The 16257-nt window shown below is 38.3% G+C and overlaps 1 protein-coding gene across 1 annotated transcript; it reads left to right on the forward strand.

Moving 5' to 3' along the window:
- The first annotated feature begins 9388 nt into the window (after window positions 1–9388).
- Window positions 9389–10372, forward strand: LOC134633855 (signal-regulatory protein beta-2-like). The gene is made up of 3 exons (XM_063482992.1): window positions 9389–9431; window positions 9589–9918; window positions 9999–10372. The coding sequence occupies exons 1-3, from the start codon at window positions 9389–9391 to the stop codon at window positions 10370–10372; spliced, it is 747 nt and encodes a 248-aa protein (XP_063339062.1).
- The last annotated feature ends 5885 nt before the right edge of the window (window positions 10373–16257 follow it).

The following is a 16257-nucleotide window of genomic DNA, read 5'->3' on the forward strand; positions in this document are numbered from 1 at the left end:
GGGAGCAGTTCTGATTGTACAGTCTGACAGCTGCAGGGAGGAAGGACCTGCGGAAACGCTCCTTCATGCATCTATGATGCAGCAGTCTGTCACTGAAGGAGCTCTGCAGTTCAGCAACATTTACATACATGGGGTGGGAGGGTCTGTCCATCAGAGATGTTATTTTGGCCAGAGTCTGCTTAGGTGTTTGACCAGTCTCTCCATATTGCAATATGTTATTAAACTCACTTCAAATCATGCTCACCAAGGTGTTTGCGGGTTTATTTAAAATTTCCACGACAATCCCCTGAAATTTAAATTAAAACTGATGTTTGATATTGAAATAGATTCTATATTTATGACCCTTTAGTCATGCTATTTTTTTTTTCTTCTCTTCACTAAATATTAACTGTTAACAGTTTATTTGCTTCATTACTGACTGGCTCTCAAAGCCAGAAATTTAGTTTTGTCACATTTCTTGAATCCCTGATTTTAAACTGTATTCAATGATTGTCCTACTTTTTGTAATTAAAAATATATTTTTGAGGTCTCAGATGCATTTTTTCTCTTTTTAATGCAAGACATTACAAGAAAAAATACATTATTTTATAAAGTGATAATTTTTGAGATTTGGAGTTGTTTTGCTTCCAAGATATTTTATTTCTAAAAGGAACAATCCAAAACAAACATTTTAGTGCTTATTTTCCTATATTTTCTGTATTTGGACAAATTCTATACAATATTTATTGTTATATCTCATCTACATCTTTAAAATAACAATTTAGAAAGCCTTTAATGCAAAAGAAAATGCGATTATGTAAGCAATAACTTTGCTTATAGAAATATGGTTGGTATTGATTTTAGAAACAATATTACAATGCAGTTTTGTCACATCAGACGCCAGGTGAGTGGACTCAAAAGGCGGATTTCACTAAACAAGTTTGAAGAGTTTATTTACTAGAAGAATACACATTTTTCCCAACACTTACATTTATTTAAATTTACTTGAGTACAGTTATGCAGTCAAGTTCTATAGAATCTTGCTAATTACCTACTAATTTTATACAGGTGTGTTGCAGCAGAGACACATGTAAGAGAGTAAGGATACCGGCCCTCGAGGACTGGGGTTTGATACCCCTGCCATAGATCCAAACAGGGGGAAAGCTCATAGGCAAACAAACAGTAAACATGAAATGGTAACAGAATGACATGATAAGGAACTGAAACAAACTGAGATAATAAAAACACAAGAGGAGGTAAGGGGAGAGTGGAGACACAATGGTAACTATACACAGGTGAAGTAAATCTAAACAAGGCATGGAGTAAACTAAGAACAAGGCAAAGGACACATGGGTATCAGAATCAACACTAACAGGGTGACAGAGACTTAACTAGTCACAGGGAACACAGGAGAGACAGTGTAAAGTAAAATTAGGATTACAAGCAAACTACAACAGATTTTAGAAGCAAAACTAAGTCTAAGAAGACCAGAGAATATAAGATAAGAACATGAACCAGGAGATATCTGCTAAGAGATAAGAATACAAACCTTAAAGTGCTGTAAACGATAAATGGAAATACTAAACAACAGAACTTGACAGTACAAACTCAAATGAATTGGTCGAAGATCCAGAATCATAACAGGAATAATACAACACGAACTTGGAAAAATTATTCATTTATTGATATTTATTCCAGAGAATATGTGATAACTACTAAAAAAAACTAAACTAATTTAAATGTGTACTTCAGTATGTGAGACCTGAATATGGTTTTGTGCACAAGCTGCAACCTCCGTGGCCGAAGTGAAGAAATAAAATGTTTTTACTCTCAACTTGAGGCTGAATTCAAAAGTGATTCTGCAGGAGCAGCTCATAGGCAAGCACCCTGGTAGTGGGACAGGCCTGAGAAGCCATGGTAAAACAGAACCAAATAATGACTGTCCACGACTGCCTATCACTTGCAGGTGTGGTAAGTATTCAATGCTTTGTGAATCAAGTGAAGGTCATATCTGATTTCCAAAACTCATTTTAGCAACTTGAAACAATGCTTCTCTGACAGGGAAAAGGACCTGAGATTTTGGTTGAAAGACATTGGCCAGATATAATTGGGCTCACTTCAATTCACAGCTGCCCTGAGTGAGAGGCATCAAGCAAAAGCATGTATACTTGTACTTTGGTCCCTCGTTTATCGCGGGAGTTACATTCTAAAAATAACCCGCGATAGGTGAAATCCGTGAAGTAGCCAGCTTTATTTTTTTTACAATTATTATAGATGTTTTAAGGTTGTTAAACCATCACTACACACTTTTTACACTTTTCTCAGACAGGGATGAACATTTGCACATTTTTCTCTCTTGTTTAAACAATCTCAAAGTTCAAACCTTTGAAAAAAACAAATAAGACAAAAAAAACAATAAGTCCAGTATTATAGAATGAAACCAAAGATCAAACCCTGTTTTTAGGTCCAGAACATGGAAACAGTGCAGCTGCGAGAGAATTCTACTTTAATGAATCAATGGTACAGAAGTGGAGGAAGCAAAAAGAATGAGTTGAGTAAAGTTTGACTTATCTGACTGTTTTGTTTCGCTTAATGTGCCTTATGGTCCGAAAAATGCGGTAACTATACCTTTCTTTAGCATGCCCAGAAGTCCAACTTTTTGTGCGATGGTTAGCATCTTCCTCTGCCTTTTGGGTGCTACCGCATGTGCCTTTCATGGTGCAAAACATTTCGTCGACATTGTTGTGTTTGTTGGGGAGAAAACTTACAAACATACAGTACAGCACTTCAGAGTCACACTGCTAGCAATCAAAGATTTATGTAAATTTGACAAGCTGAACACATTCTGTAGTGTACAGGAGACGGCACGTAGGAGATTGATTGACAATGGTCTACAGCCAATCAGGACGAAGAACACAATGCTCTGTTAAAAAAAAAAAAGCATACAAAATTGCACCAAAAAAAATCTGTGAAAAAGCGAGGATGCGAAAGGTGAACCGAGTTATAGGGACCACTGTATTCCCATAGTTCAGTGGCTCTGAGTTGAGATCTTATCGACGAGAGTTTCTTTCCTGCACCTTGTGGTCAGATAACAGTTCGTAAATACATTGGTACGAAGCGTCACGTAAATGTGGTATCATGCCAGTTGTGACTATTTATTGTATGCCTGTAAAAAACAAGATACTATTATTCAGTAGTCTTTTAGGACTGGAGTCTAACTTTATTAACTTGCTCTAAACCATTAGCATGTCTGTTAAAGAAATACTTGGCTCAACAGAGCTCTGACTTTTTGTCAGCCTGGCCATGGGTGCTGAAGAGAAACCTAGGGTTGCTCCTATTTTCTTCAATCGGTGATAAATAGTAAGATGTTCAAGCATTATGGACAGTTGTTTTTTTTATAAAGCAACAAACTATGTTCCAAATTAGTGAGATGCCATTTCCTCTCAAAGTTATGAGTTATACGAAAGAGTAAAGTACTTCTTTTGTAATATATTTTTGTTCAGGTTCAAGGTTCTTTATTTGTCACATGCATAGTTATACAAGTATAACACACAGTGAAATGTAACCTGACACGCTCCTTGACTTGTGCAAAATGGGGGTGGGGGAGGGGGGGGGGGGGTAGAGGAAGAACATTATATATATAATATATAATATATTGTTGGCCTTTTCATGGCTTTATTTGACAGGGAAAGTGAAAACTGACAGGAAAGCAAAGGGAGACATGGAGTATTGGGCTGCAGGTCAAGTCAAACCCAGGCCGGCCAGTCCCAGCCATGTGACACATGGTCACCCGATTATCCCAGCAGCTAAACCGGCGTCAAGTACTTCTGATTTGATGCATTTTGTTTTGTTTTTCCAAAGAAGCCAAAGTCTCCAGAGTTGTATGCAGCGGGGATATTAATGAGATAACTGACTTCTGTGAAAGTACAGGGTGGGCCATTTATATGGATACACTGTAATAAAATGGGAATGGTTGGTGATATTAAAGTCCTGTTTGTGGGACATTAGTATATGTGAGGGGGCAAACTCCTCAAGATGGGTGGTGACCATGGTGGCCATCTAGAAGTCGGCCATCTTGGATAAAACTTTTGTTTTTTCAATAGGAAGAGGGCCATGTGACACATCAAACTTATTGGTAATGTCACAAGAAAAACAATGGTGTGCTTGGTTTCAACATAACTTTATTCTTTCATGAGTTATTTACAAGTTTCTCTTTGTTCACAGCCATTGACATGTCAAAGAGGTTAACACGTGAGGAGCGGATCGAAATTGTGTTGATATCTGGTGAACGCAGTAACCGGGTCATTGCAGCAGATTTCAATGCAAGACACCCTACGAGACCACCCATCTCCCATGCTACAGTTAGCAAACTGCTTGCTAAGTGTCGTAAAACTGGTTCAGTTTTGGATTTGCCAAAATGTGGACGCAAGAAAACTGTCACTAATGAAGAAACATCAGTGGCTGTCCTAGCTTCATTCAGCAAGAGCCCATAGCGTAGCACTCGCCGCATGTCACTGGAGAGTGGCATTAGTCTTACATCCCTTCGGCGGATATTAGCTACTCACAAATGGCACCCTTACAAACTCCAGCTACTGCAGCATCTCAACGAGGATGACCCAGATCGGCGCACAGAATTTGCAGAATGGGCAAAACAAAAATTGGAACAGGACCCTCAGTTCACGCAGAAGATTTTGTTCAGTGATGAGGCAAACTCTTATGTGAATGGTGAAGTTAACAAACAAAATGTCATGGTCCTGGGTCGAGCGACCCAGTGTTTGAGTTTATGTGTCTTTTGTATTCATTTGTGCCTTAGCTTAGTTCACCTTGTTAATTTCTAGATTACCCTGTAGTCCTGTTTCTTAGTTGTTTATGTCATCTCCCCCCGTACTCAGTCTCCCTGGTTCGTGCGTCTACCTGTCATGCGTCATGTCTGTGTGGTTATGTTTAGTTCATGTCATGCCTAGTCTCCATGTTTCCTGTTTTACTTTGAAAGTCTGTATTCAATGTCAGTGTATTTAGTTTCGCCTCTCCTGTCCTGTCGTTAGGTTCATGTGTGTCAGCTGTGCTCCCATGTGTGGCCACTTCCCCTGATCATCCCTCATGTGTATTTAGTCTCGGTGTTTCATGCAGTCTGTGTCGCGTCGTCTGTGTTCCCACCTCCATGTTTTCACGGTCAGTCTTTGCAGTTATCACCATAGTCCCTGAGTCTTCTTAGTTTGTCACAGTACTGGTTTTCCCAGTTTAGTTATAGTCTAGTTTAGCCACGCTATCCCTGCTTTGTTTGTACACTCTGTCTTCAGCCATAATAAAGGCTCGCCTTCTGTTAAGTTCACTCCCGTCTACTCTCTTGTGTACGCACCTGGGTCCATCACACACACCACCACACGGCCTGTCTCCGCAGACCGTGACACAAAACCACCGCTATTGGTCTGACACTAACCCACATTGGATGGATCCCTCCAAGACTGTTGGAACAACAAAAGTGATGGTTTGGTGTGGTATATGGGGTACAACGATAGTGGGTCCATTCTTCATCAATGGAAACCTCAAGGCCACTGGATATTTGAAATTGCTACATGATGATGTGTTTATGCACTGAAGCTGGCACGTTCCCTGAGTTTTTCCAGCAAGATGGTGCACCACCACATTATGGGTGCCAGGTCCGAGCATTCCTAGATGAACAGTTTCCTGGAAAGTGGATTGGTCCTCGTGGGCCAGTTGAATGGCCCCCAAGGTCTCCCGATCTGACCCCTTTAGACTTTTATCTTTGGGGTCATCTGAAGGCAATTGTCTATGGTGTGAAGATACGAGATGTGCAGCACCTGAAACTACGGCTACTGGATGCCTGTGCTGGCATTTCTCCTGCGGTGTTGCTATCAGTGTGTGAAGAGTGGGAGAAGAGGGTTGCACTGACAATCCAACACAATGGGCAGCACATTGAACACATTTTATAAGTGGTGAGAAACTTGTAAATAACTCATGAAAGAATAAAGTTATGTTGAAACCAAGCACACCATTGTTTTTCTTGTGACATTACCAATAAGTTTGATGTGTCACATGGCCCTCTTCCTATTGAAAAAACAAAAGTTGTATCCAAGATGGCCGACTTCTAAATGGCCACCATGGTCACCACCCATCTTGAGGAGTTTGCCCCCTCACATATACTAATGTGCCACAAACAGGACTTTAATATAATCAACCATTCCCATTTTATTACGGTGTATCCATATAAATGGCCCACCCTGTAGAGTTTAGACAGCTGCTTTACACTGTGTTGGCACATGGTACTGAAGGAAGTAACAGTAGAGCACATACATTCTGAATTTAGTTACATTACTTTCAGAAACCAAAAAACATCTAAAATTATAAAATTGTCTATAAAATTTGTTAAAATGATTAGACATAAGAGGGGTTTCAGGGAACACTATTAATTGTTCACTGTAAAAGCAAGTGAACAAGATCCAGAGTAAGATTAAAATGTGGGTAAGCTCTTTTACACTTTGAAAGGAGCCGTTTGAGCCCAAAATTAGATGAAATGCTGTGTCGAAGCTGCCATTTTTGGTATCTATATGGATATTAAAATCACTCACAATAATTACTTTTATGAACTGAGTACTAAATTAGATAAAAATATCAGATAAATCAGAGAGAAGCTTTGAGTAAGAGCCAGAGGGATGATACATAACAACAAATAAAAGTGTTTTTTGAGTTTTCCATTTAGGATGGACAGGGCTGAGAGTTAGGCTTTCAAATGAATTAAAACTCTGTCTGGGTCTTTGGTTGATTGGTGGGGTGGAAGATTGTTGCCACTCCTCCTTGGCATGTTGCGTTAAGGATTCTGTTAGTATGACTCAGGGATATTGATTAATTTAAATGAAATGAGGATGATAAAGATAGACTAGAGAAGGTTTGGGCATCTGTTTAGGATGTCACATGAGGTGTTTCAGGCAGATCCTATTGAAAGGACACTTACAATTTGACATCCCTGTGTAGACTGTTTGTCTTGACACTCAGATCCAAATAAAAGGAAGAAAACTGACAAATGGTTCGAGGGTTTATACTTTAAGAGCTCTTTGGAGCACACAAGTAGGGATGGGTATTGATAAGATTTTCACGATTCCGATTCCATTTTCGATTCTGTTTAACAATTCGATTCTTTATCGATTCTCTTATCGATTCTTTTTTTTTTAAAAAGGAGAACACTAAGGTCGATTAGCTTAGAACTTTGTTTTATATCTTCTCTTTGAACAAGTTAGAAATTTAGGAGTAACATGGCCTTACAAACCCAACAGTGAGATCTTAAGAGATCCACAGCCTACGGCTCTTCAATGGGGTGTCACAGGGTCCCCGGGGAAAAAAATTGTAAATGTAAAATAATAAAATAAATATTCTTCTGTAGCAATAACAAAGTATAACATAAATTATTCTGTAGCAATTACACAAGAATATCCAGTAATGTCCCTGCCTACAATTAAACACATTCACTTACCGAAAATTGGGGGCATCTGCTGTGGCAAATGGGTGCAAGCCTTTTACCACAAACTTAGTCACTGCTCGGTGACATTCGTCTATCCTGGCCTGAAAGGAGACGCAGACTGCAGCAAGAACTGCCAGCCGGACTCTGTCTGTCTCTCTCATTATGGTCACCTAAATGCACAGTAATGGCAGGTTTTGTAATAAGGCAGATCGCGCTAACATAATATGCACTGTTAGTTGATTATTTACCTGCCGCATTAACGGGAGAGGACGTGCAAACGTTACCGCTGCTGCTGGGTTGAGATTCACGAGTCCGGAGCGGAATTAAAAACACGACATTCATTTAAGGTTATCGCGTGTTTTGTGAGCAAATGCTTTTGCATATTCGTAGTGTTTCCACCCCTAAATGGAATATCTACTTTGCAAGTATTGCAAGTTGCCCTGTTGTCATCCGTTCTGTATGTAGTATGACCAAACTTTTGAGCGTTTGAGCCGCCATGTTTCCTGCCAGGTAAATGACGCTCTGCAACGTGGTGACGTCATTCGGGGCGACTGGAATCGATAAGGGAATCATTTGCAAAAATGGCAAACAATTCCAAGGAATTAAAACAGTGGGAACCGGTTCTCAACAAGAACCGGTTTTCGATACCCATCCCTACACACAAGTTGCAAATAGTTGGTCCACTGATGGATTGGTTAGCACTGTTTCCTCACAGCAAGATGGCTTATAGTTCAAGTCCTTGCTGAGGCCTTTCTGTGTGGTGTATCCATGATCTCTCTTTGCATGCATGGGTTTCCTCCAAGTACGCCAACTTCCTCCTGCAATCAAAAGACATCCAAGTTAGTTGAATTGGTAATTCTAAATTGGCAAATAAAGTACTTTAAGTGTATAGAATAAAATGCTATATAAATGTATGATTAAAATGACATCTTCTAAAGCAATTTAAGTAAAAAACATCCTAAAAATGAATGTATATTGCAAAATGAAAAGCAGGTATTGAGAAGGCATAAAGGTAAAAATAGATTTTACTGACATGATCATCAAATATGTTCATAATTTTTCTCTTGCTACTTTGTGCTGAAATACTTTTGAAATGTGTGTCATTGTTCTGTATTACCTGTTCTTGACTGAAATAGGGGGCATGTAGTTGATTCATATTGCCCAGAAGAAACTTTTAATGATGCATAAAACAATGAGTTTTCAAAGAGGCAGATAAAGACGCCTACATTTACAAATAAAGGCTTGATTTCATAATTATTATCATGTTGCCCATTGTCTCTGACTGAGGTTGTAGGTTTTGTCAATCCAGCTGATGTAAAGAAAAGCTTTCTATTTTGATTTAGTCAGTAAAATGCTGCAGTATAAGTTTAGCATCATTCTGGATTTACCTCTAGCTCCACCATGGGGTTAACATGTGTGATCGTTATTAAACTACTTCAGTAATGTTGGTTGATTCACAATGAATTTTGCTGCAAATATGGCAGTTCTGTTTTTGAAGAGGTTATACCATCTTCTTTAAGGAGGGTGTGCTGGTTTAGTCAGTTCTTCAGTGCTTCTCAGGAGTAAACCGTAATTGCTAGCAAAACAGCCAACCAGGAAATTTCCTCTGAAATGCAGACCATGATGAACTAATATATTTCTAAGACTATATGGCACACATGTTTAAGATTCACTGACAAAAATAATAAATATCCAGGGATAGACGAAATTGTAAAAAACAATAGCTAAAAAAGGATTACTTTAACACTAGATAAAAGAGAGGTGGCCGTATTTTTACTATGCCCAGGAGGAGGTAAATGTGACAGGAAGTGTAGATTTGAATCTTTTTAGAGTTAACCAATCAGGTGCACATTACAGTCTGACTTAATGTAATCATCTCACCTCCTTTTCACTGAAATACCAACAAAGTCCTTAACATAGATCAGTGTAAAGATGATTGTGATGTGGATTACAATGTTCTTTCTTCATCAAGGATGTAAGTACTTTTTTCTTCTTTTGTCCAAAATTATTCTTAGTGAAAAACTTGTCATGATGATTTATATTGTGACCTGCAGGAACAGAAACCAAATAAATATAATTTTGCATTAAAAATTTTCCACATCATTTTATTTTTCTGTTTTCTTTCAATTCAGATTCTCTGGTCCCAGTAAAAACTGTTCAGCTTGGTGAAGCAGCAACATTAACATGTGCTTTACCCATTAAAGAATTCGGCAGTATAACAGTCCACTGGTACAAGCAGAGTCCTGGAGATGGTCTTAAATTAATTGTGACAATGTCAAAATCAGCACCACCTGAATATAGTCCTGAATTTTCTAGAAAGAGATTTAATGTGGAAAATGCTAATAATTTTTGCAACCTGACCATTCTGAAGACAGTCCAAGAGGATGAGGGAATCTATCACTGTGGAATAGCTGAGTGGATGTATCCCATTCAGTGGAGTGAGACGTATTTGTCAGTAAAAGGTAAGACTGAGCTATTTTTACAAACTTTAAAGTTTCTACTATAAGCTTTAAAGCATCTTTGTATCTTTTGTAATACACAGGAAATACTCAGATGAGATCAAACTATACTGTTGTTCAGTGGCCAACAGTATTAGACCCACTCTATCCAGGAGAATCAGTGACTCTACAATGTTCAATCATCTCTGTTTTTGACAAAGCAACATGTCCAGAAGATCTTAGTGTCTTTTGGTTCAGAGCCGGATCAAATAAATCTCATCCAAACATCATCTATACTGATGGAAATACACATGATAAATGTGAGAATCGATCTGAGGCTCAGAAGAGATGTTTTTATCACTTCTCTAAGAACATCAGCTCCTCTGATGCTGGGACTTACTACTGTGCTGTGGACATATGTGGGGAGATATTATTTGGAAATGGAACTGCATTGAAACTTGGTATGATTTTTCATTAACTGTTTTAAACAACACACAAGATATTTTTATACTGATTTGAGTGCTAAAATTTTTTCTTTGTGTTTTTGTAGTGCAACCGGCACAATCAGTATTCACTCAAATGCTAATATTAATAGTTTGTTTGGCTATTTCGGTCATTGGAAATGTGTTCCTCATATTCAACTCAAGAGTATGTAAACCATTTAAAGGTAAGTGTTATAAAACATTACAATTGTTTAAAAGTCATAAATGATCTCATTAGACTTAAATAATGGAAAGACCAATCATTCATGGATTTGAGGTACAAAATCATATAATAAGTTATTCTGTAAAATCACAAGGAGAAAATTACACCGTTGTTAATAAACCTGCTTACAATGAGGTCCCCATAGTGGCTGTCGCTGCTTAGTGTACCAGCTTATTTTTTTGAATAATACATTCCTATCAGCAGGATTTTTATTAAGGATCATACAATCTAAAATAAAAAAGCGCACTTCACTATTATATATTTGTTATAATAGTTTGTTATCTTTAGGAAAAGAAAGTGCTATATCAGAATCACAAACTGACAAGTTGAACCAACCAGTAAGTGATGAAAATAAATGTTATTTAGTTAAAATATTATCTACCTGGAAAGCTCAGCATCAATATTTTTCTTCTAATATTTAATTAACAGATTGAAGCCGATGACCAGCTAAACTATGCTGCACTGAATTTCTCTGAAAGGAAAACAAGAGGAAGAAGGAAAAGAGACATTACTGAGGACAGTGTCTACTCTCAAGTTAAATGCTGATGCTGATATCAGTGGTGAAGAGCCCATTAAAAATTAAATTGAACCTGAAACCTGATTGCAGATCTTATTATTTGTGACAGGTCTTGTTATTTTGCTGCCCTGATTAAATACTAACTGTGAGCAGTTTATTTGCCTCATCGCTGACAAGTTTGGCCTCTCAAACTAAAGCAAAGTCTTGTCACATTTTTGAAATCCCTGAATTGTTTATCTGTATAAACCTGTTTCCTTGCTTTCGTTGATTAAAAACTATTTCATTCAGTATTTTGGATTCTTTTTTATGTTTAGGGCAAGATACTACAGGGAAAAGAACTGGTCAGTTTTTTAGATTTTGGGTGATTTTGCTAATAGTGTGTCTTGTTTCATGTTAAAGGAGAGAAATTATTTTATTATCCCATGTCTGTTTGATATGTAAGCAATATGGGCACAGCCATTTTTTTTCAGTGGTTGATTGTAAACTGCGGTAAATAATTTATACTATATATATGCAAACCTTTTTGAGTTATACCTTATTAATGTTAGAGAATGAAGCCGTGTGTGTGTTTGTGCTTCATTTACTTTATACAAATGGAACTGTAGCTAAAAAAAACACAGATTAGAAGAATGATTAGTCTGTTGGTTTTCATCTCAGAGAACACATTAATAGACTAGAATAGGCTTTGCTCCCACTAATTTGAGTGTAAATTTGACAGTTGATGGAACACTAAAATCAAATGTAATGATAAATGTGGACAGGCATTTTTTTTTAAAAAAAGACACACATGAATTTGTATTTTGAACTTCAGTAGATTTTTTTTAATTTACTTTTGATTTAACCTTAAATTAAGGCTCCTCTGAACCAGTCTAGCTTAAAATCAGTTCAAAAATTTGTTGCAGCATGTTTGATGCAAGCGTTTCCATGGTGAGTGGGAACATTTCTCCAAGTGGTGAAGATGGCCGCACAAAGGGCATCTACTGTCTGGAACTGTTGTTCTTATTTTTTTTTTTTTTAAACTTTCCTTGCCATCCATCCCCAGAGGTTTTCAATTGGATCAGGGCAACATGCAGGACCGGCCAAAATAGTGATGTTATTCTTCTGGAAGAAGTTCCTTATCCTGCAGGCATTGTGTAATATAGCGTTGTCCTGTTGAAGAACCCAGTCGTTACCACAAAGACGAGGGCCCTCAGTCATGAGGGATTCTCTCGGCAACATCTGGACATATCCATTAGAGAATAAAACCTTCTTTGACCTTTCAATGTCCCATGTTTGGTGCTCTCTTGCAACGTCCAAAAGGTCAGCTTTGTGCTGTTCAAGGAGACGAGGCGTTTTTTGTTTTTGAATCCCTTCAGTCTCAGATGCCATCTGATGGTTATGGGGCTGCAGTTGGCACCAGTAACAACCTTAATTTGGGTCCAGGATCATCCAGTTTCTTGATGGACAGCCAACGGGATCCTCCAACCCCAAAAAATCTCACCAGCACTGTCTTACTACATCCCACCTCAGCAGTGATTGCGTGCTCCAAGAGACCCTGCTTATGCAGTTTAATAACCTGAACACATTCAAAAAGGAAACATTTTTTGGCCTTTGCCATCAGAACGTCATGACAGTGCGACAACTTGACAGAAAATGACAATGAATCCACATTTTTGCACAGATTTGGTCATAATATTTAGGTCAGTTGTAAAACAGCCTGTTTCATTTTAAGCATTGTTCTCAATATATTGCATGCTCTAAACAAATATTTTGCCCCTCTACCATTTCTTCTTGTCGCATGTTGAAGCTCTACTTGGAACCTTATTAAGATCTAACCCTGCAAAATGCAATTTTTTGCCATTTTTCAAGTGGTCTTAAACTTTAGATAAGGACTGTATAATGAGAACAGCATAGAAATAGTTTATTTAGGTGATATACCGTTCTGGACGCATTTACACTCATCATAGGCACGAATGTCATGGCAATTTGGAGCTTTTAATGATTTCTTTTAACTGTTCTTTTACCAAGGTAGAATGATTACATAGCATAAATACAAAAATACCTAGAATAATAGGGCTTATAAGTTTTAATGTATTTTTTGCATTCTCTTCTACCTACACAGAGTCAAACGTTTATAAATGGGCTTAGATATATGTATACACCTCCAATGATATTTGGTTTTATGCCCCCAGATGCTTTTGGGTACCCTGAATGGATACTGGATCATTCCTCTTGGCATAATTGGTAGCGCTGACTTAAATTGACTGGTTTCCTTGCACTGTCATGACTTTTCACTGTCTACAAATTTTCAATAAATTTAAGAATGGGCTTTTGCGAAGACCTTCTAGATTTATCCATTCAATAAACAGTTTTCTCCACATTCAAATAATTTTTACCTACATACATTGCTAAAAAAAACAAAGAAAAACAAATAATAATAATAAAAAAGAAACACCTTTCAATCAGAATATGGCATCAAATCAATTATAACTGATAGCACAATTTTTCAATTACTACTGGACACTACAGGTATTACACAGGTAGTCCAAGTCCTCAAGAATAGCACATCAACATATAGAAAAGAGGATGGACCATACAGTAGTGCAATTCGTCCTGATCGGTGATTGGTCAAAAGTCTAGATTGGAAGAAGGGGAAAGAAGGGGACTTCTCATTGGTCAAAAATGTGCAGTGAAGGAGACTTCTGTTTTTCATTCGATCCGTTGTCTTTTTTTTCTTTATCAGGTAATGTTTCCAGCTCCTTTATCCCACCTGATGCCTGGACTGCTGTCTGTGGTCTTCAGCATGATCCCAATGTGTTATTTATTTATTTTTACTGGTTTATAATGACACAACAGTAAGTGTTATCAGTGTATATTACAATAAAAGCATCCAGCATTGATGAAGATTTTCTTTTGGCTCTTTTGAACAAAAACAGGTTGGAAAATCCCCTGAAATTAACAGAAATTGAGAATGAATTGCTTTCTTTTCTTATGTGTTATTATGATGTGCAAAGACTAGCCATGAGAGGAGTCTTTTAGGTTGCCACGATGATAATTGTTTTACTTCTAAACTGGTAAAATGTGAAGAATTATTCATACCATTGCAATGTCATTTACATACAGGCAAGAAAATAAAGGCATACCCTGAACTCTTGACCCCCTACACGGAGAGACATCGTTGCACTTTTGCCATGTTAGGGTCCACTTGTCAAAGGGAAAAGAGTCGGAAAATCAGTGCAAAGTTGCTATGAGAGATTATCTTTGTCTTGTGACTATACCCTCTGCTCAAAGAACCGTCTGTGTGTGAGTGAAGGCAGCGACTCGGCTGAGCAGCTCCTGTGGAGGTTTGGTGAAGACCATACTTTTTACCCGGCCTGCTGACGATGTGCAGGGGCATCTGGATTTCTAACACAAATTGCTGGTGTGGCCATCATCAGTTGTAGCCACTGAAAAGACTAGAAATACATTAGATGTTTCCATAAAGTAAAAGCGTTAAATGAGCTATTCAGCCTTGTGCAATTTCAGCTAAATCCAGGATCGTCTTAGTCCATAACTTACCGTAAACATAAAAGAAATGCCAGTTTCCATAAAAATAGCGGAGTTGCCCGCCGCTTCACTGTCCCGCTGTGTGTTGTTGTTTTGGTGTCGCAGCTTTCATCAACTGACGATTGGTAGTCTATAGTGGGATTCAGCGCTCCTATTGGGCCAGAGTCTACAGTGTCTACGGTCTACAGAGTCTACAGTGTCTACGGTCACCGTAGACTTTGCACTACCGTAGACTCGACCTCAATAGGAGCGCTGAAGCTCTCTTCCACAGCATGTCTTTTATCTTGTCTTCCTCTCTCAACCTAACCGAATTGAATTACATTGATTCTAGGAGACAGGCAGTTAATCTAGGAGAGCTGGGCAGGGTTATAGAAGGTCCTTATCCATCAGCAGGACTGGTATCTACTCTTTTGTGCAAGGACGAACAGGATCCACCACTGGTGACCTGTGCTTTTTACATGTGAGAGCAGGTTCACCCTGAGCACATGTAAGAGATGCAAAAGGGTCTGGAGAAGCCATGGAAAACATTCCTGTAATATCATTTAGCATGACCAGTTTGTTGTTGGGTCACTGGTGGTCTGAGGAAGGAAATCCGTGGAAAAATTCACAGACCTCAAAGTGATAGGCAACAGTACCCTTACTGCAATTAGATGTCCTTGGATCCACTGACAGACTCTATTCTGGTGCAGTGGGTTGTGGGTTCCTCATGGTGTATGATAATACATGGCCTCATGTTGCAAGAGTATGCAGGCAAGTCCTGGAGGATAAAGGAACTTAATGGGCCCCATGCTCAAGTCATCTACACTCATTAGAACAACTCTGGGACATTATGTTTCAGTCCATCTGACACCAGCAGGTTGCACCTCAGACTGCTCAGGAGCTCAGTGATGCCCTGATCCTGATCTGGGAGGAGATACCTCAGGACTTTTTTCCCATTGAGGTCTGATATGTTTTCAAAGTGCCTCTCTGAAGTTTTTGAGCAGTGTACAATTGTTGAGGATTATCTGCAATCTGAAATAGGGGACATGAAATCAGTCCATGCTGTGCAGAGTTTGCTCAGGCTAATAAAGGAAAACTGTCTTAGAACATAATGATTTGATTTCATGACTTAGGTCATCATATACCATATAAGATAAGATAAGATAAGATAAGATAACCTTTATTAGTCCCACACGTGGGAAATTTGTTATCTTTATCTTTATCTCTATCTCTATCTTTGTATAGAGGTTTTGATATTCTTTATACAGCCAGCTGATCTAAAGAAGACATGCCATTTTGATTGAGAAAGTTAAACAGTGTATACCAGCTAAGGTCTTGGAGGTAACATTATTCTGTCTTTACCTCTAGCTCCACCATGGGGTTAACATGGGTGACATTTAATGCAAGTGCTGATTGGTTTGTTATGAAAAAAGCAAAAACATATAAATAAATAAAGTTGCACATTAGTTGGGCAAAAGGCTTCGCTTCATCCTGTGCGCCAGCTTTTCTCCAAGTCAAGATGTCAAATTTCATCAGAAATTCAACATGTTATGTTTTGGGGTTATTTCTTGCACTACATACCACAAACAGCAGTGGTGACTGTTCCACTGTTTATATCCTTCAGCTGAAAAGAAAAG

Source organism: Pelmatolapia mariae, linkage group LG2 (genome assembly GCF_036321145.2).
Source record: "Pelmatolapia mariae isolate MD_Pm_ZW linkage group LG2, Pm_UMD_F_2, whole genome shotgun sequence".
Lineage (NCBI taxonomy): Eukaryota > Metazoa > Chordata > Actinopteri > Cichliformes > Cichlidae > Pelmatolapia > Pelmatolapia mariae.

Coding starts and splice junctions, on each gene's coding strand:
- LOC134633855 (XM_063482992.1), top strand. CDS start 9,389: ATGATTGTGATGTGGATTACAATGTTCTTTCTTCATCAAGGAT. Junction 9,432..9,588: donor GTTCTTTCTTCATCAAGGAT/GTAAGTACTTTT, acceptor CTTTCAATTCAG/ATTCTCTGGTCCCAGTAAAA. Junction 9,919..9,998: donor GACGTATTTGTCAGTAAAAG/GTAAGACTGAGC, acceptor TGTAATACACAG/GAAATACTCAGATGAGATCA.